The sequence below is a fragment of the Delphinapterus leucas genome, chromosome 2 (assembly GCF_059928025.1).
Source record: "Delphinapterus leucas isolate spDelLeu-1000000601 "Yukka" chromosome 2, BTC_Dleu_Yukka2, whole genome shotgun sequence".
Taxonomy (NCBI): domain Eukaryota; kingdom Metazoa; phylum Chordata; class Mammalia; order Artiodactyla; family Monodontidae; genus Delphinapterus; species Delphinapterus leucas.
This window is the reverse complement of record NC_143130.1, coordinates 3,476,696-3,498,044: the sequence shown is the minus strand read 5'-3', so window position 1 is coordinate 3,498,044 and position 21,349 is coordinate 3,476,696. Positions and strand designations below refer to the sequence as shown.

The following is a 21,349-nucleotide window of genomic DNA, read 5'->3' as shown; positions in this document are numbered from 1 at the left end:
AAGTTTAATGCTAGGGTTGAAAGTTTGTTCCTTCAGAGAGGATTTGCTTTTGTTTCTGCCAGGTGCCTGGGGAAACTAGTATGCTGTGAACATTTGAAACTAAATTTTCAGTTTGCGTTTTCACAGGCCACCTAGGTAGTAGTAATTTTGGATTGCATGAAGAGTGGCTTGTTGCGTCCCAGTTTCCCCTGCTTAGTCCTGTGATTTTCCTAGCATGGAATAAAGGGCCAAGATTTGTTTCTGATTCACCCCATAAACTGCAGGTATAATTCTTTGGGGTCCCCTTTCTTTCTCGTGGGACTCACTGCCTTAGGTTGTTCCGCGTCCTATTCCCCAGCACTTCTGCATGGCCTTGAAAACTAATGTTCTAGTTCAGGATTTGGCAAATGCCATCAAGGAGAAAGCTGCCTTTTTATTGTACTTACCTTTCTGGATTCTTCTTCTCCTTCTTTTTTTAAAATAAATAAATTTATATATTTATTTATTTGGCTACGTTGGGTCTTCGTTGCTGCACGCAAGCTTTTCTCTAGTTGCGGCGAGCGGGGGTTACTCTTCGTTGCGGTGCACGGGCTTCTCACTGCGGTGGCTTCTCTTGTTGTGGAGCACGGGTTTTAGGCACGCGGGCTTCAGTAGTTGTGGCTCGCGGGCCCTAGAGCGCAGGCTCAGTAGTTGTGGCACATGGGCTCAGTTGTTCCGTGGCATGTGGGATCTTCCTGGACCAGGGATCGAACCCGTGTCCCCAGCATTGGCAGGCGGATTCTTAACCACTGCGCCACCAGGGAAGCCCTCCTTTTTTTTTTTTTGATGGTTGAATAATATTTTCCTGTACAGATTGCCTTCTTTTACTCTGTTTCTAAAAGATTTTACTGTACCTCTCCTATATGAGCTTACATTTTAAGTGGTCTCAATTAAATTAAAATAAATCCTGATGTTTGAGTTAGGTTTTTCATTTTTTAAAAACGTTACTGTTACAAAACAGATATAGCTCACTCTACGTAAGACTTCTGTTAAGTTGTCTGTGTCAGTTTTTGTGAACGTATTGCTAACATTAGGATGTTTACGTATGTTACTTCTACAGCATTGAGAATCTACACATCTTAGTGTTTCAGACCAAATTATGGTAGAAAATCCAGTCTGATTGAGTAGATTTAATTGTAGAAGATATTTTACCTGAACGTGACCCTGGAAGGGTCATTTGCACGTTAGAGTTAGCCTAGTAAATATTACATACTGAATTTCTTAATCTTTCTGTATTGTGTTTGTATTTTCTCAATATTTTTTTTTCTTCTTTCAAAGTGTAGTTTTGAATAGTTTTAAGAAGCATTTGGTTGAGTGAGTTAGGAAAACTTGACAATAAATTAGAACATAAAATATAGTGTTACAAAGCTAGTGTCTTTTCTCCCCCCATCTCCATCCCACACGCTTTAAGAAAATAGTTCAACATATATTGAGCACTTTTTGCGGGGCATTTGGCTAGGAACTTGCAATAAATCGGTGAGAAGTTTCAAGAATCTCAGTCTAATGAAGTGCCCTCACTTCTTGCTTTGCTTACACATAGATGTGTGTACACACACACACACACACGCACCCCTGTCATTTTTTTAACCTGATTTCAGTTCAAAAGCAGCATTAAATAGAAGGTAGCATTTTATCTCTCAGTCTGAAAACATTGTTCTCAATTTCATTACAGTAAATTTTTCTAGGCTTGCATTAATGCGATAAAATAACTTACTAATTTCACCTTACCACTTACAGTATACCATTAAAAAGACTAAACAGTTTGTTTTGAAAACTAAATATTTAAATATATTCAAGATATATTAGTATGTATAGCCAGATAAAGTGAATTGCTTAGATTTTCAACTGCTGCACACACACACACACACACACACACACACACACACACATATATGTTCAAAGAAGAAAAATCCTTATGTTTCTGACTATTTATAGCTTCTTTCATCAGAAGAAAACTACCACAGCGTTTGTTACAGCCAGTCAGATAGTCAGTGTGGTTCTCCTCCAAGGGGTTGGTCAGAAGAGTTGGATGAACGTGGGCATACCTTGTATACCAGTGACTGTACTAATGAAAAGGTACTTTCTTTTTCTCTCATCTAGTTTTCTTGGCAGATTCCTCTCATAAAATCATTATGTACTGAAGCTTTTTTAGTATTTTTAAAACTCATGAAAATATTTTCTTGTAATTCTGTAATCATGTCAACTGACAATATGAAAACTCAGTGTAACTACTTATTCATGGTTTTAAACTGCTTCCAGTTACAGGAATGTTTGTGGTGTCAACCTGTTTAAGACAGACCCTTTGAAGAGAAGACCCGTTGAGTGTCAATCTGCTTACACTTCTTCAGTAAACATATTTCTTTGTGTTTTTCTTGGGGAATAGTTTTCTCAACATGCTGTTATGACATACCACCTCACTTCCTACACTCCTTTTTCTTTTATAACCAAGTTACATAAAACAAAAACCATGAGTCTAGTATTTTATGATTCATCAACCAGTTTGAGAATGCATTTTGAAATTTTATGTGTTTATCATCAGAGAAGGTAATGTTGTGTTGTGCTAGTTTAAAGAATAAGACCCTTGGGAATAAATGGAGATATGCTTTTTTAAAAAAATTAATTAATTATTTTTGGCTACATTGGGTCTTCGTTGCTGTGTGCGGGCTTTCTCTAGTAGTGGCGAGCGGGGACTCCTCTGTGTTGCAGTGCGCAGGCTTCTCATTGCGGTGGCTTCTCTCGTTGCGGAGCCTGGGCTCTAGGCGTGCGGGCTTCAGTAGTTGTGACACATGGGCTCAGTAGTTGTGGCACGTGGGCTCTAGAGCTCAGACTCAGTAAGTTGTGGTGTGCAGGCTTAGTTGCTCCACAGCATGTGGGATCTTCCTGGACCAGGGCTTGAACCCGTGTCCCCTGCATTGGCAGGCGGACTCCTAACCACTGCACCGCCAGTGAAGTCCCTAGTTTACTTATTTTTACCAAACTTAAAATGCAAGTCTATTAGTATAGGTTTTGTTATATTTCTTTTGCAATGATCTTGAGCAAGTAGAATAAAATTCATGAGAATGTCATCTAATATCTCTGGTTGTATAGGCTTAAACTCAATTTTATGTACATTTAAAATATAACACCTGTTTTGTCTTTATAGTGGCTCAAGCATGTTGACGATCAAGGTAGACAATATTACTACAGTGCAGATGGATCTCGGTCAGAATGGGAGTTGCCAAAGGTAATAAACATTAACACTGGATTTCTGTTTAGAAATAGTAGATAAAATAATATCTGAAAATGGTTACAGCAGATTCACTTTTAAATTTTTATTCAACTTCTAAAAAGCAGCAAGACTAGTTTTTTCAGAATTCATCGAGAATCCTTTGGCTAAATTTTTCTAAGATGTGCATTATCTTATAGCTATATAATACTGATAATCCCTATTTAAAAATTCTTTTGGTTTAACTTGAAATCAGTTTTTCATTGTTCCTGGATACAGTGTCCCCTTCAGTGCCAATAATGCCAGTAGTTTCCTTGAATATATTGCGTCTTCTGCATGAAGTTGGTCTTATATTTTTTTTTAAAGAAAGAAAAGCAACTCAGTATTCAAGTTTATTCTTGTATGTAGATGTGTGTTGTAATTGAGTCAGTCAGCTTGTGGCAATGAGATCTAGGGTCTCATTGGCTCTCTCTCTTTAGAGTGCACCAGGGCTGAGTTTATCTAAAGCAGTAGGTTTCATAGTGGTCATATACTTATCACTACTAGTATTCAGATAATTTTAAGTGAAATCTGAGCAAACATTTAAACTTTAATTGGTACATTATTTTAATGTTTTAGAAGGCAAGTGTAAGTAGCAGACATATCTGTAGTGTCAATTACCAGATAGACTTTAGTTTTCTTTGTCCTGGAGTAAGTCAGTTTAAAGAAAAATATTATTAGTATAAAGATACGTGGATATAGAAAAAAAGTCATTGAAATATAAAGTGCAGTGGATAGTGTAAACTATAGACAGAGGGACAGGTAGGTAACGAATATTAAAGCATAGTTAGGAGAAATGGAAGATGGGTGGGAAGTTTCCTACATTCATATATCAGGAATTCTAGAAGAAGAAAATGGAGGAAATGGTAGAGAAATAGTATTGGAAAATATAATTTCTGGGAATTTTCTAAAACTAAAGGAAGGCATGCACTTTTTATTTTTTATCATTTTTTTTTTTTTTTTTTGCGGTACGTGGGCCTCTCACCGTTGTGGCCTCTCTCGTTGCGGAGCACAGGCTCCGGACGCGCAGACCCAGCGGCCATGGCTCACGGGCCCAGCCGCTCTGCAGCATGTGGGATCCTCCCATACCGGGGCACAAACCCGTGTCCCCTGCATTGGCAGGCGGACTCTCAACCACTGCGCCACCAGGGAAGCCCCAGGCATGCATTTTTAACGGGAAAATATGCCCTCAATACAGACCAGAAGAGAGAAAGATAAATACACGTGTTGACAGATTTTACTGGATCTATGGAAGTTCAGTAGAGGAGACGATCTTAAAAGCCATCAAAGGGTAGACAACCAGATTACCTGTGGTGTCAGACTGCAGCATTGGACCCATTCCTTACCCACCCCTGTATTGTATCAGTGCTGTCTGCTGTGTACTGTTGTAGTGGCCGCCCGCTGTGGATGGGGCGTATTGTCCTGCTGTTCAGATCACAGCATTGGACCCATTCCTTACCCACTCCTGTATCAGTGCTGTCTGCTGTGTACCTTTGTAGTGGCCTCCCGCTGTGAATGGGGCATATTGTCCTGCTGTTCAGATCGCAGCATTGGACCCATTCCTAACCCACTCCTGTATCAGTGCTGTCTACCTTTGTAGTGGCCTCCCACTGTGGATGGGGCGTATTGTCCTGCTGTTACCATCATGACTGAATCCAGTCTAGTCATATGACTTGCTTCCACTGGTGGGACATGAGCAAATGTGTCACAAACATGGTATTGAAATGGGCTTGTGTGCCAGGGCTTGCTCTTCCACTTCTGCCACTGCCATGAGAGGCATGCACCAGGCTAGCCTCCTGGACCCAGAAGGAGTAAATACATTTTAAGAAAATGAACAGAGCCTCAGAGATCTGTGGGAAAATACAGAAGATCTAACATTCATTTCATCAGAATTCCAGAAGAAGTGGAGAAAGAGTGTGAGGCTGAAAAATATATGCAGAAACAATGTTTGAAAACACCCAAATGTGCAAAAGACAAATCAACAGGTTCGAGAAGCTGAATAAGTACTAAACAGGATAAACTCAAAGAAATCCACATCCAGATGCATTGTAATCAAATTTCTGAAAATTAAAGAATTCCCTTTTTCCTCCTCCAAAAAAAAATCTTGAAAGCAGCTCAATGAAACAACATAGTACCTGTAGGGTAATAATGATTTGAATGGCATGGATGTCTTATCAGAAACCATGAAGCCAGAAGGAAGTGGTGTAACATTTTACAAATGCTGAAAAAAAAAAACCTGTCAACCCATCATTGTACATCCAGCAAAAATATCCTTCAGGAATGAAGGTGAAATGAAGACATTTTCAGATGAAAGTAAACTAAGAGATATATTACTAGCAGTCTTGTTCTCAAAGAATTGCTATAGGAAGTCCTTAAAACAGAAGAGAAATGATAAATGAAGATAACTTGGAACATTATGAATGAAGAAAGTACAATGGGAAGCGTGAATATCTGAGGAGAGTTTTGTCCTGAGTTTTAAAAATTATGTTTGACCTTTAAAGCAAAAATTATAACGTTTCTGAAGAAGTACTCGTTGTAGGCGGAGATGATATTTAAAACAACTATATCATAGAGAGGGGAGAGTACTATGATGTAATTGTTGGTAAGGTTTCCACATTTCACTTGAAATAGTAAAATGCTGATATTGGTAGACTGAGAGAAATTAAGTATGTACATTGTAATCCCTAGAGCAAGCACTAAAAAACTGTAACAAGAGATAGATTCAAGAAACTACAGGTAAATTAAACTATAATAGTAAAAACTCCTCAGGGTAGTCCACAGGAAGGCCAGAAAGGAGAAACAGGAATGATAAACAGAACAGAAAACAAATAAAATAGACTTAAATCCTAACATATAAATAATTACATTAAGTGTAAATGGTTTAAACACAGCTGTTAAAAGATTCTCAGAAATGACAAAAAGCCATGACCCAACTATATGTTTCTACAAAAAGATCACTTCACATGTAATGATATATTACATCATGCTAAAGGTTATTTATCATATAATCAACAGTAAATCTCATACTTCATGGTGCGATTACAGAAGCTTTGCCAATAGAGTTAGGACCTAGACTGTAACTTTCCCATCAGTGTTTCTATTCAACAATAAAATAAAAAAAAATGAATTGAAAGATTCAGTTGTTCTTTTGATTATTAGAAAATCAGGAGATTCGGCAAACTGAAGAGTGATGATATTAAAATCAACCTAAAAAGCACCCATGTCTCTAATAAAAAGTCAATTTGAAAATGTGATAGGAATAAAGATCTTTTTTACATTAGAAGCAGCAGCAACACTAAGAAGAGTCATAACTAAGAATACGCCTGCAGAAGGTTTGGTTTGTAAGATCTTAATGAAGAAAATTTCAGAGCAGAATTGAGGGACATAAAAGTTGACCTGAAATGGTGCAATACACCATTATGACCTTGGGTTGGGACACTTAATTTTATAAATGTCCCCATTGATCAGTAAGTTCACTGTATTTCCATTTCCTGTCACCGTCCCTACCTTTTTTTTGTCTTGAACTGATGGTAAATTTTATTTGCAAACAAAGGTCTATGAAGAACCAAAATGTTCCTGAGTAGGGAGAATCTGGGGGTAGGGATGGGGTTCCTGCTGTAGTGATTAAGTTGTGGGCACATCTGTAGAGAAATAGACCAGCAGAACAGAATAGGAATCTCAGTTGCGGCATCACAAATTAACAGATAAAGCGTGGGCTGTGCAATAAATGTTGGGAAGATTATTGGTTATTCACATGAAGAAATGAAATAAACATAGATCTTGACTTCACACCTAGTAATTAATTCCAGGTAGATGACAGTTGTCAACATAATAAGCAAAACTTTAATAGCTAAAGAATATGTCAAAGAATATCTTTGACTTCAGAATGGGAAGGATTTCTTAAACAAGACTATATAAGGAAAAATTATAAAGGGAAAGATGGACAGATACAACTACATAAAATTCAACAGAACACCTTTTGATACAAAAGATACCATACACAAAAGGCAAGAGATGAGCTTCAGACTCGGAAAAGTCTGAAAAAGCTACATTCAACTCACATAGCTTATGAAGCCTTAGAAGCCTAAATATATAAAGAGCCTCTTGGTTCTTTCTGTACACACTAGTGAGAGAGAGAACCCAGTCAAAAATAGGCAAAGTATATGACTAAGCAATACAGAGAAGAGGAGATTCATGAAATAAGTATATGAAAAGATGTTCAAATTTATAAGTAATCAGAGAATGCAAAAGAGATAACATTTCACTCTTCTAATAGAATTTTAAAAATTTGTGCACATGTGCATACATTTATTTTTTATACACAAATGCATATAAGTTCAACAGTACCAAGTAGGGCAGTCCAAAGTATTATGTTCTGCTGGTAGAAGTGTAATTAGTACTACCACCTCGGACATGTCCATTTACAACAGAATGGTTAAATCGTGGTATCTGCATATAATGTAGTGTTACATAGAAGTGAAACACAAATGAGTTAGAGCTGCATACTCACCAATATGGATGCAGGTTTTTTGTTTTAATAAAAACATGTTGAGTGAAAAAGCAAGTCGAAGATTGATGCGTGTGATATTCCACTTTTATAAAATCTAAAAGCTTACAGGTGTATTTACAGATACATACATATGTACTAAAGTGTAAAGTGCGTGAGAATGGTGAGCACCGAACTATATGGTACTGTCAGGGAGGGAGGGAGAGGAATGGAATCTGGAAGATGTCTTCAGAGGACTCTAGTATTTTTTTTCTTTAAAAAAAATAGGTTCCTGTTTTATGTTAGATATGCTGAAGCTTGTGGTGGGTTTTTATTATAGTCACTGTTCTTTTGTATGTTTGAAATAATTCAAATAAAATTGCAATTAAAATTCTTAAAAGAAAAAAGGTGTTCTAAAAAGATTTCTAAAATGTTGTTTTAGCCATCTTGTTTAACTAGACGTGTGTGTGTGTGTATTTTAGCTGTGGTGTCATCTTATTTTTCTTTTCTCTGATTATGTGACACTTTATTTTTGTCTTCTGTCTACACTAGATTTTATATGACATTTTATTGGTGCTTTATTTGCTTTTATCAACATACTGTTGCCTAATAAAATTACCAGCACCTTTTAAATTGTGAATATTACCCAGTTTAATTTTACATTATTTTTCTTGCCCCTTGGAAAGGATTTCTAAACAACTGTAGTTATAAAGCTCAACAGCTAGGGTAGGTATCCATTAAAGTTCATACACAAGCTTACACGCAACTACACATTTTAATTATTGCTAATGATGATTGTCTGGAAGGAGCTCTGCTTAATAACTCGGTCTCTCTTCACTTAGTGATTTACGGCGCAGCATTTTTGGGGGGGAAGCCTTTAAGCTTCGTCTTTGTTCATTCTAGAAGTGATCCCTTTGTTAACTTCTGTGACAGATTTTAAGATGGCGGTTTGTTAAGCAGCAGTGAATGAAAAACATACACCCGTATGTGCTTGCCTGGCTTTGGCAAGTTTTTAACGTAAAAAACGAAGTAACAGCTTTGGAAACAGTTTGGGGGACCTGTCTGGACTCATTTTGGAAAGTGAAGAAATGGCATATTATGGAGAAAGATGTTGGAAGGTTTTTAAATTTTAAAAACAATATAAATAATATATTACTGAGATTTAGTAGTATAACATATAATAAAACATTTCACTGAAATTACGAGTCATTAAAATTTAAGATTTACTGGGCTTTTTAGAGAAGTAGATATTAGGTATCCTTTGGTTTCAGGAGAAGGATGTATCCCTTAAAAAGCAGATGAATTTTCTTTTGTAATTTTATTATAATTTATTATTTATAATTTATTAAAACTGCCTGTATAAAACAGCATAACTCTTAAACCTCACATTTCTCAAATGTTTATGCCTGGTGGTCTACTTGACATTTCAGACACTCACAAGACCTAATACCTTACTGATAATGTGTTCTTAATTTTATATTTCATTTTCATTTGGTAGTTCTTACTTATCCTTTGTACACAACTGATATGTTCAGGATTGGTGTTTGGAAGGAGGTACCATCTCTGCCTTTTGACTCGGTTATGTTTTACCACTTCAGAGAAACAAATAATAGTGTGTTTGGCCTATATATGGAAAGTAAAAGTAAAAACAAAAACTCCTTTAAATGTGAGAATACTGTTGTATATGAAAACATCTTTAAAAAAACCTAAACCACAAATTGAATTCATGTGGATTTTCGAAGTAGAAGGAACCCTAAAAAATTAATTTGTCCAGTGACCTCATTTTATAAATTATAACTACTGATATTTATTGAGAACCTATCAGGGCTACATCTGGCACTTTTTATACTGTTTAATCCTTAGAACTCTATTTCCATTATATCTGTTTTATAGTTGATGAAACTTAGCCTTGTGGAGATTAAGTGTTTTGCCAAAGATAACATTAACTTGGTCTCTCCAGTACCCAAATCTGTGATCTTCTTGATTGTGTCACAGTGCTGGTCAAAGATGAGAAAACTCAGGTTAGTGTCACATGGTGAATTTTGCCTAACACCATGTGTCATTTGGAGCCAGCATGTTTAGATTCCACTTTTGTTTCTATTATTTATGAGGTATAATTTGTTTTCTTTAGTATAATGCCTCATCTCAGCAGCAAAGAGAAATTATTAAAAGTAGGAGTCTGGACAGGCGGCTGCAAGAACCAATAGTGCTAACAAAGTGGAGACATAGCACCATTGTGCTGGACACCAATGACAAGGTAGGACCTTCTGAGAAAATCTGCTGCGAACTTTGCCAAGTTCTTTATTCTGTATTTTCTCCTCAGCTGAATCTCATACCTTGGTGATGACTGGTTTATTGTATGTCATATCAGTTTGTCCCGGAGTGGGGTTTGGTTTTGAAGTTTTTTGATTTTTGCACAATGGACTGACTTACATGTGGCATAACGATGTGTTCCATGATACATTTGGGCCTAGTAGGTGACAGGTTTTTTTTCATAATCTCTTTTTAAAGTCACATATCCGTTATTGTTTGTCTTCAGTCTCTAGGAGGTTTAACGGTAAAGACGTTTAACTAACTTTCCCGTCCCAGGGAAGATTGGAACCCTGCTCCTCCTGTTTCCCTAAGTGCTATTTGCACAAGTGCTTCTGAGAAGTCATGTTCTCTGTTTCAAATAAGGAATGGATTTTTTTTTTTTTTTTTTGCGGTACGCGGGCCTCTCACTGCTGTGGCCTCTCCCGTTGCGGAGCACAGGCTCCGGACGCGCAGGCTCAGCGGCCATGGCTCACGGGCCCAGCCGCTCCGCGGCATGTGGGATCTTCCCGGACCGGGGCACGAACCCGTGTCCCCTGCATCGGCAGGCGGACTCTCAACCACTGTGCCACCAGGGAAGCCCCAGGGAATGGATTTTGATGCAAACGTGAGATTGGAAAAGCCATGAAGTTTTGAATTTCCTTGTGAGTTACATCTTTACATTGTGACTTCATTTTGGGGATAGAATAGGAAATTAGTACGAATTTGTAGAACAGCAGACATACTAATGTTAAAGCCTGAGGGTGGTGGCAACACCCTAAAGCTAAAATATTGGTCGCTGGGGACTCTGTTATTTTACCACCAGGCTGCTCCTTTGACATAATTAATGTTTCCTGCATTTTTAGGTAGTTAGTGAAAACAGGATGAACTCTCCTGAGGCGTATTTCTCTGTGTTTGTATGCTTTCAGTCCTAAATTCCTTTCTAAATTATCTCAGTCAGTCAGTCAGACAAGTACTTCTGATTTCTGTTTGTAAGGATGTGATGTGGTTGAATGTAGGGGGCATATTAAAGGAATGCAATTTTGGAGTCTGTCTATTGAAGAATGCTTGAAAATATTTTGGGTTGGCCAAAAAGTTCATTTGGGTTTTTCATAAGCGCTTGTGGGAAAACCCGAACGAACTTTTTGGCCAACCCAATATACTAGCATTGAGGTTAACCTGTGTAGTTAAGAGTCCTAGAGATTTTAATAGAAAAATTCATTTAACTCCAAGAACCAGATTACAGTTCAGTGTATACAGAAAGCTTCTACTGTATGTAATGAAAGCTCTAGTGCGAAAGCCGTTGTTGAGCCAACTCTACTGCCTCTTCGTACTAGAACAAAAGGGATGGTTATTTTAGTGATGTAGACTTAAAATTTGTTACTCCCTTATAATCTTTCTTGAGATTCATTTTCAGTTTATTATTAGAATAACCTGCATGAAGTTCTTATTATATATCCTTTTTCATCTAATTGTTTCAGCGTGTGATAACGTGATTTTCTTGAGACCAGAGCTCTACTTATTTTTGGTAGACATGTCTCCCCCCCACCTTTATAAATGGAGTCATAGATAGCTACTTCACCAAGTAAACTCTTCTATTTATCATTACATAGTATACACGATTTTAAGATTTGAGATTATAAAAGAGGGACTATACCAGAACAAACTAGCTGACTAATATATGATAAGGGGTGAAATGCGTATAACTTGAAAGGTAATCAGAGAAACCTAATACTATGTAGCGAATGTTGTTATGATGATATGGGTCCTAATTCAGTTGCCAGACAACCTTGGTGGAGCTAGGTGTGTGTGCGTGTGTGTGTGTATGGATACATCTGTTTGTTTCTGCCTATGTATGATTTTTACCAAAACCTGCTGCTTGTAGACATTAAGATGTATTTATATGTGCATATACATTTATAAGTATACATAAACAAATGGGTAAATGTAAAATTGTTTATAATAATTATAATTGTGTTTACATTATTACTCCATTTGCTATGGTTTTCATTTCTGTAGGACTGATGATGCCATGAAAAATAAGTTGTAATTATCATTCATTTTATTCAATTACTTATTTTATAGTTTATGGGTCATCAAATCTTTCCTCTTTTTCTCAGAGTGTTTTAATATTAGACGCTTTTAGAAGTCAAGAAATTGAAAAGTAAAACATCTGAAGCTGTTAGAAAAAATACTTAAATGAAGCTAAACTGATACTTGGACATTAAATGTAATTAATTTTTATAAAGATATATTTGATAATGATTTTAATGTTTTCTCCATTTATAGTGTAGGTCTTAGATTTTAAGGTTGTTACCTTCAAGGATTTTCCCTGTACAGTTTCACTGCTACCTGGTTTCTGTATTTACGAATTGTACAGGATATAAACCTGAAGACTTTTTTCTAAGTGAATGGATTTTATTAATGGTTTTTTGTATTGTGATTTAATACAAATTCCCAGGCTTATCAACAGTACGTTATCCAGTTTCATAAGTATAGTAAAGTAGATGATACAGATGTGAAGATGAATGTCCAAGTAAATTATTTGGTTTTATAGGAAAAATAATAATAGACATTGGCATATGATTTTCCTAATTCTCTTTTCCTGAAATTATTCAGAGCTTCTAGGAGAACAGAGAAAAGTGGAGCTTGGTAGATACCATTGGCTACCAGTGGCTCTTGGTACCAAAAAATGTTTTTTCAGTCTTATCCTCCACGAATAGTTTTACAGATATCTGAGGTAGAAATCACATACCATGTTTTAATATTAACAAAGCAGAATTGCTTTAAAAATGCACATTATTGGTTTGCTCCTATTATATATTCTTGCAGGCTTAGACATTAAAATATTTTTTTTTCCTGGTGAGTTATTAATCTGTAAATCTGAGGTTTCTTCTTTGCATTTTAAACAATCTTGCTTATTTCTAATAATTGGAAAGTTAGCTATAAATTATATTAAATATTAATAGCAATTTAATTTCTTAATACAAGTTCTCATTCTGGCAGTTGCCAAGTAGTTCCTGTGACTATTCCTTGCCTAATCCTAAATCCTAGACCAGGATTCATACCAAGAGCAAGTTAGTATGGGGACTGTTACATTTTTATCCGTAAGTGTTTGGATTTTACTTATTTTAAATATGGTTAATTTAAGCTGATGCAACATCATGATTTTAAGGCAACATGCATCATTTCTTTTGAGTAATTCCGTATGCGGTATTTAAATTTACTGTAATTCGTATAAAATATGCCATATTTCATAAACTTTATGATATCTGTAGTTTTCACATCTGTACCATATTAGTTTCGTAGCTGAATATAGAAGGGAAATAACTAGGAAAAAATTTTTCTTAGCGTCCCTTATTAAGCTTTCCCACTGTCAGTAGAGGGAGAAATATAATTATATGAAATAGAGTAACATTTTTCATTACTTATTTCTTGTAGGAATCTCCAACTGCCTCAAAACCCTGCTATCCTGAAAATGAGTCTTCTCCCTCTTCACCAAAGAACCAAGATACAGTTAGTATGATAGCGGCATATAGATAATACAGTCCAATTATTTCAGTCAATTTCAGTAAATTAATTTTCTCTAAGTGTAATGTTTAAAAATACCTCTTGGGCTTCTATTAAATTTCATTGGTCTTTCAAAAAATAATCAGATAATAGGTTTAAATTAAAAATCAGATTTTATTGATTTAAAAATTCCCCCTTTTATGCAAAATATGGTATCTTCGTGATCAACTTGTATACCATATTTGTAAGCAGTGAATTTATGTTTGGCTGTTAAACATAAATATAAAAATCCCTGGAGAATACTGTCAAATTACACTTTACCCTTCCTTCCTCAGGCCAGCAGTCCAAAGGTAAGAATCATTTCCCTCCTTCTTAACAAGCTTTAGATGCCTTCCCCGCCCCCCCCCACCCCCGCCGCTAAGCTGTCAAATGCATTGCCCAGCCTAGGCCAGGTAATATTGGCGATACAGTGACTTCTCTTCAGTTATTCATTCATTCATTTATTTGCTGCCTTGGGTCTTCGTTGCTGCGTGCGGGCTTTCTCTAGTTGCGGTGAGCAGGGGCTACTCTTGGTTGCGGTGCGCGGGCTTCTTACTGCGGTGGCTTCTCTTGTTGTGGAGCACGGGCTCTAGGTGCGTGGGCTTCAGTAGTCATGGCACGTGGGCTCAGTAGTTGTGGCTCACGGGCTTAGTTGCTCTGCGGCGTGTGGGATCTTCCCGGACCAGGGCTCGAACCCGTGTCCCCTGCTTTGGCAGGTGGATTCTTAGCCACTGCGCCACCAGGGAAGCCCTTCTCTCCATTCGTAACTTTGGAGGAATCCTACTTGATCTTGGTGTTTGCAGCACCCCCGTCCCCAAGTCTAGCCTGTGATTTGCCCCTCCTGCTCTTCCCCTCCAGCGGCTCTCCTTTCCTTTTAGAAGGAGGATGCAACTTTGTAACGAGCTCTGCAACACTGCGCCTGTCCCGGGTCCTCATCTCCCCTCCTTGCCCCCACTTGCGTGTTTTCCTGCAGCCCTGCCACTCTCCTCTCTGCAAAGGAGCCTGCTCTTCAGCTCCAGCCCCTTCACGCACTGAAACCCATCTTCCCTGACGTCTTTGCCTGGTCAACTTCTGGTCATTCCTTAGAGCTTGGTTCAGGCTCGGAATTTTCTTCAGATCCTCTAGATTTGGTCAGGTTTCCCTGTGATACTCTTAATAACATTTAATTATATGTTATTTGATTCCATAAAATGGAGTAACTCTTCTCATTTCCTATTTCTTGTAGGAACTTCCAACCCTCAGTTAATGTCTTCCCCACTAGACAAGGAAAAGACTCCTTAGAGCAGAGCCAGCGTAACCCCAGTGCCATAGAGCCGCTATTCCATGGGGTTTTGCCAAAAGGAAGAAATGAAACTTTTAAAGCTTTCCAGAAGACAAACTTTTATTGTTACTTCCTTAATTTTAAGAAACTATAATAGACTCTTGTTTATTAGGATACTTCTGATTTTCTAGAGGCACAGGTTTCTCACAGATGCTGTTCTCCTTGTCTGGCTCTTTTCTCCATCCCCTGAGCAAATCAGGTCTTTTGGTTCCTATCACGTGTTGTCCACCCGTCCTGCTGATATTGCACAGGTGGTTTCCCTGCCTCCCGTGGTCCTCAGCCTCTCTGCACCTACAGTTAATCTTGTGCTGACCAGTGGGATGACCCCTTAGGGCCTGCCCACACTAACCTCAGCATAATAGCATCTCTTCTTTTTCTTTGAGCTCTCAAGTCACTGATGGCATTAATCGTGTGAAAGTTACCTCATGTGCCCCTCAGCTCTCTGCTAAGGGTTTAAACTTTGAAGGGACTCAGAGAGATAGAGAGGGGCTGCTTTCTAATACTTTTTATCTTTTGCATTATTTAACACAGTCCTGGGTGCATGAACATTAAATAAAGATCAAAGTGAACATGATTTTAGTGGTATTGTCAGGATTTCCTGTATGAATGTAAGGTGCTATTACTGCAGTATTCTTAATCTATCCATCCATCTAGAAAAGAGGCAGAAACGCTTTTTAGCTTATTTTAAATATGGGTAATATGTAACTTCTGAGAAGACCTTTTATAAATTATTTACATTTTGGTAAAAGGGAATTTCTTGGTAATCCTGGAAACATGAGTTTATAAGTGTTCGCATGGGAGTTAAAAGGACGGTTTGCAAATTATTCCCCCAGGCAGTTACCCCTTTCACGAGAGTTTGCCAGTCACCTGACTGCCCCAGACTCAGGGTCCCCTCTGGTGGCCATGGCCGGGAACTGCCTCAGCAGGGTTCTGTTTCGTTCTTCATTTACCTTCGGGTGGAAAACAGGAACAGCTCTGTTAATTCTGCTGAGGCTGTTCTGTTTCCCTTTAAGTGTGCAGCGTCCTTCCCCCCAAGCCCCAGTCTGGCCCCCCCGGGCTTCTGCTCCCCAGAGTCTCTTCTTTCCTCCTGCAGCCTCTGCTCCCTCTTCTCTTCTTGCCCTGTTTGAATGGAGTCTTTTGCCTGTCTTTCCCACTCTTACCCAGTTAATACAAGCAGATTTCTTTTTTTTGGTTCTTTGTGAGTTAAAATCTGGTTGGTGTAAGGCCTTAGTGGTAAGAAAAAGAAACTGACATCGTAATCAGTGTTCGTTACCTCATGGCATCTTTAAATCTCTGCAGATTACCTATTGAATCTCTTTTTTTATTTATTTTTTGTTAAAACCGTATTGAAATATGACTAACATACTACACCGTTCACCCGTTTAAAGTGTACAGTTCATTGGTTTCTAGTATGTTCAGATAAGTGCAACCATCAGGACAGTCATTTTAGAACATCTCATCACTTCAAAAAGCAGTACTCGTTGCTGTCACCCCTCTGCTTCCACATCCCATCAAGCCCTAAGCAACCAGCAATGTGCTTTCTATCTCACTAGGTCTGCCTCTTCTGGACACTTCACATGCGTGGGGTCATAGAACACATGTTCTTGTTTGACAGGCTTTGTTCACGTAGCATGTGATGCTTTCTTTCAGTCTCCTCTAATCAAACCAGATTAAAATTTCATCCCTTAATATAAATTTTAAACATGTTCATTTTTTCTTGTCTTATTTCCAGTTTTCAAATGCATTGTTATTTTTCATAGTCACTTCAAGTCCTGTTTTTTTTTTTTTTTTTTTTGCGGTACGCGGGCCTCTCACTGTTGTGGCCTCTCCCGTTGCGGAGCACAGGCTCCAGACGCGCAGGCTCAGTGGCCATGGCTCATGGGCCCAGCTGTTCTGTGGCATGTGGGATCCTCCCGGACTGGGGCACGAACCCATGTCCCCTGCATCGGCAGGCGGACTCTCAACCACTGTTCCACCTGGGAGGCCCTCAAGTCCTTTTTTGAAATAGGTAGTGTATACATTTTTTTAAAATTGATATTTCTCTAAAATATGACTGCCACACATGGATTAAATAGGATTTTGTAGGCTGATCTAAGAACCTCATCTCTATTTGTCCCAGTGTGCCTATGAGGATGTGCATTTTAAAGTTCTCATTTACTGAATACTGAATACAATTTTAAGTATATAATTTGGAAACTTGAACTTTTGACCTTGTGTTTCCAATTATGGTATTAAAATGCTTTACCCACTTTGGAGAAAAGGGCATTTCAACACGTTCGTTACCAAAAGGGTTTAGTGGACAAATTGGCTAATTTTTTTTCATTGAATATTACTATTCTAAAGCCTTTTTTAAAAACATGATTTTAACAATTTTTTATAACACTGGTTCTTTAAACATTTTTTTAATCGAGGTGAAATTCACATAACATAAAATTAGCCATTAACCACTTTAAAGTATATAGTTCAGTGGCTTTAGTGTATTTAAAATGTGTGTAGCTGTCACTCCTGCCCAGTCTCAGGACACTTTCATCACCTCAGAGGGAGACCCCTACCATTAAGCAGTCATTGCACCTTTCCCCACCTCTTCTCCCCTCTGCATGGCAACCTCTAGTTTGAAGGTCTGTATGGATTTACCTGCTCTGGAAGTTCTATCACACTGGTTCTTTTTCAGCATCTCACAGGGCAAGGTTACTTACTCTGTAGAGAAAGAATCTTTTTATTACATGATTATAACATGATTAACCGAAGATAAAGATTTTAATGGGAGGTATTGATTTTGATATATAATAATTATTAGCCAAAATTGGGAAATGCTTATCTTACTAAATGAATGTAAAATCAATTAGAAATTCTGGAGCCTGCAAAGTGATTATGAACGTGTGGAAGTTTTCCCAGATGACTCAACAGAACCGACATTTTATTGTTTTCTTGCTTTAATTAGGATAGGACAATCTTACTACAATATTTTTGGTTAAAATTTAACAATATTTTGCCAGTTCATATTAAAACATTCCTGCTTATTTTCAACACGAAGTTTCCCTTGGAGTATCGACATATTTAGACTAAGAAATATTCACGTGTGAGTATGGGCAGTTTTTAAAGGACTTAACGAGGTATTTTTATGAAGTTATTTTAGTAAGCTACACAAAAACATTGGTTGACTTTGAATCATATTAAGTAGAGAAGAGTACACCAAACAGCATGGAATAATAATCTGCCTAAATTCCCCCTGAAATCCACACCTGTATAGCCAGACCTGTATCTGCCTGCCTGTCACTTTTATGTCAAATTCAGAACTTCAGTGTTTAAGAGTTAAAGCTTTATTTTCTCCATCACTGACCTTCTCTTACATTTCTTGGTAGTGTGATAGCACGGCTGCTTTGTTGGTTAATGACTTCAACAAACATGTGTTGAGCCCCGGCACCATGCTAGCCGCTGTGCTGGGCGCTGTCATACATGGTGAGCACAGCAGATGTGGTCCTGACGCAGAGCCTGACAGTAGGTGGCGAATAAATAATATGTAATTGTGCTTTGCATTAGGTGCGACGAAGGAAACAACCTGGGGGCTGTCGTCAGTCATTGGAGGGCAGAGGAGCTCCTACCGCAGGGGTCAGGGACGGCTCCTCTAAAGCTTGTCGTTGCAGCTGAGGGCCCCCAGCTACCCAGCTGCTCAAGCTTGGGAGTCTCCCCGATCTTGCCTCTTACCTCCCGTCCTGTCCCTGTCAGTCCTGCCTTCCGAGTCGCTCTCACGTGTGGCCCCTCTTCACCCTCTCAGGCCTCTCCCTGGGCCAGGCCGTCAGCACCTCTTGCATTGATAGGAGTTATCAGAACACTGTTCCGGTGGCGCTGCATCACCTGCTCCCGCCGCGCTCGTTCCGCTGCCCCCTCTCTCTCGCTGCTGCTCTGCTGCACCCCGTACGCTGAGGGAACCTAAGCCTTGTAGAGATGATGCGCTTCCAGCTTCTGTGCCTTCACCTGTCCGTCGTTTCTGTGTGGCCGACTCCTGTTGCTCGCTCCTGGGTCAGGGTCTCCGGGAAGCTTCTCTTCCTCCCTACTCCCCTCTCAGGTGGAGTTAGGTATGCCTTCCTCAGAGCACTTTGCACACCGCGTGGTAATGGTCATTGTATTGGTACGTTTTGGACGTGGCACATTTTGTTCTTATTTTATGTTCACGTTAGAGTGCTTACCGCTTAGAGCATTAGTGCTTGGGTCTTGGTCCCTGTGAGAATTTCATGAGAGCTCTGGGCCTTTCCCTTGAGTGATGCAGGTACACGCACGATTATGTGCGGTGTTGGTCCAGCCATGACTCAGGTAAGAATCCCTGATCCAGAGCGTCTCTTTCCCCCATAGGCTTTGGCCGTCTGTCACTGCTGCTGTCCCTTCCATTTTTCTTCCTGTTTTGATGCTGGCATTTCCTTCCTGTTTCTGCTTTTTCACCCTGCATAGTTCCAGCTTTGGTGTTTTTTAATAGGCTTATTCCCACCTCCGCCCTTCCAGTTCCTGTGCTCACATCACCAGCGCCCATCCTCTCAGATTAATGTTACTTAGTTCCTGGATCATTGAAAGTTTTTCTTTCCCTCCCTGCTTCTGATGGTAAATTGGGAAAGTTCTTACTTAACATCCTGTGCATACTTACCACCGTGTAATTGATATTTTTATTGAGAGGCAACAGAGAGCTCTTATGAAATGTATCAGACTTGCATATCTAAGGAGATCCAACCTATGCTTTGTGAAAAAATTATAGTAATATGGATGTTTCCCAAGTTCCCAGTATAACAAAAGTGAATAACATAATAGTTTGTCAGCTTTGTCTATAGATGTGAGTTATTATCAGACCAGGCAGAACTTTCAGATATTATCTTTTAGACATTAGTGAGAAAATAATGCCATGTTTATCTCTCATACAAGAAAGAATTTTTTTTTCTAATTAAAGTACCTTGAGAAAATAGCTGAGGTAAATAGTTAGAAATAAATTCTGAATTGAGACTATTTTTTCCTGTGTGTGTGTGTACTGTGTGTGTGTGTTTTAACTGAAGTAAAATTGACTGCTTGGTCGTTTTCATACAGTGCTCACTAATGGATGATTGCTGTGGGCACAAACGCATTTTGATTAAATTCATTTGACTATAGAAGGCTAGAGCAATGAGAAAGTGCTTCTTCAGTTCCACCTGGAAGAATTTTAAGATAACATTTAACTTGAGCACAGTGACTTTTGCCTTCCTAGGGTTTGATGATAAAGCTGTGTTGCTGTGTTTTACATCAGCTGACTAATAGATCTAGTTTGTCCAGAGCCCAATTTGCCATCTGATAATATGTTTAATGAAGCAACATATTGAATTCTTTATGCCACATTAAGGCCAGTTCTATGCATAGTGCCACTTACTTTTAAGTAATTTATTAAATACAGTCACTGCATTTGTTCTACCTACTTATTTTCACATTCTGACAAAGTGGGTTAGTATCTTAAATAATTTTCAGACTACACTGTTCTAAAATGACAGCCAAGTAAACAGTTCCTTTTTTGTGGTATTTATAGCATCGTATCACTTGGTTTGAACAGGAAGTCATAAATCATTTTTCCAGTGCTGATTTGTAGCATTCATGTAGAAATTTAATTTGATTTTACCTTATGGCTGCTCTTCCTTGAGAAGACCAAGTGTTTTGTTTTGTTTGTTTGTTTTTGCGGACTCCCAACCACTGCGCCACCAGGGAAGCCCAGACCAAGTGTTTAATTACAAAAATAACTGAAAAAAATCTTTACAGAAGTATTAGGAAATTATATTCTTAATGTAGTCTAGAACTAACCATATTACACACTGACTGATCTTCTCTTTTAAGCTAATATTTAGAGTACCAGATCATTTTGATTCAGTCCTATGTAAGAATTTGGACTTCACTGTCTGTATGAATGATCTATAAACAGTAATACCTCTGTTCCATATCATAGGGTCAAGAGAAATACGGATTATTAAATGTAACAAAAATTACTGAAAATGGGAAAAAGGTTCGGTAAGTACACAGATCATTAATGTTCTCACATGTTTCATCTGATTGATATAAGTAAAAACTGAATATAATTATATTCTAGTAGAAGTGATTAACAGGTTCAGAGAATTTTAAATGTGTTTTCTAATATGGATATAAGATTGTCAGGAAGTAGAGGAAAATTTTTCTTTGTCTTGACCTATTTCTAAAGGTAAGATTAAATTCAGAGGTGATAAGGCGGAGGATTCTGAGCAGGCATTAGCTTTATTAAAAATTTTTTTCAATAAGTGATAAATGCACATGGCAAAATACAAACATACACAAAACATGTAGTCAAAAGTCAGTCACCAACCATCAGTTTCCCTCCCCAGAGGTAACCAGTTATGTCTAGTGAGGTGTACTGTCTTCCTCCAGAGATAGAAAGTAGATACATTTACATGTGCATAGATTAATATTT

At 38.2% G+C, this 21,349-nt stretch overlaps 1 protein-coding gene across 8 annotated transcripts in view; it reads left to right on the top strand.

Moving 5' to 3' along the window:
* The window catches only part of ARHGAP12 (Rho GTPase activating protein 12), a 110,955-nt gene that overhangs the window by 65,293 nt on the left and 24,313 nt on the right, over positions 1-21,349 (top strand). For 4 of the 8 annotated variants that reach the window (XM_089906358.1, XM_022580640.3, XM_022580636.3 and 1 more), the window contains 5 exons: positions 3,161-3,241; positions 9,880-10,005; positions 13,479-13,553; positions 13,883-13,897; positions 20,855-20,916. In XM_089906358.1, coding sequence (XP_089762484.1) covers positions 3,161-3,241; positions 9,880-10,005; positions 13,479-13,553; positions 13,883-13,897; positions 20,855-20,916 — 359 coding nt within the window. Of the gene's footprint in view, positions 1-1,953; positions 2,095-3,160; positions 3,242-9,879; positions 10,006-13,478; positions 13,554-13,882; positions 13,898-20,854; positions 20,917-21,349 lie in introns of all 8 variants that reach the window. The other 4 variants (XM_089906362.1, XM_089906359.1, XM_022580637.3 and 1 more) reach the window with 4 other exon arrangements.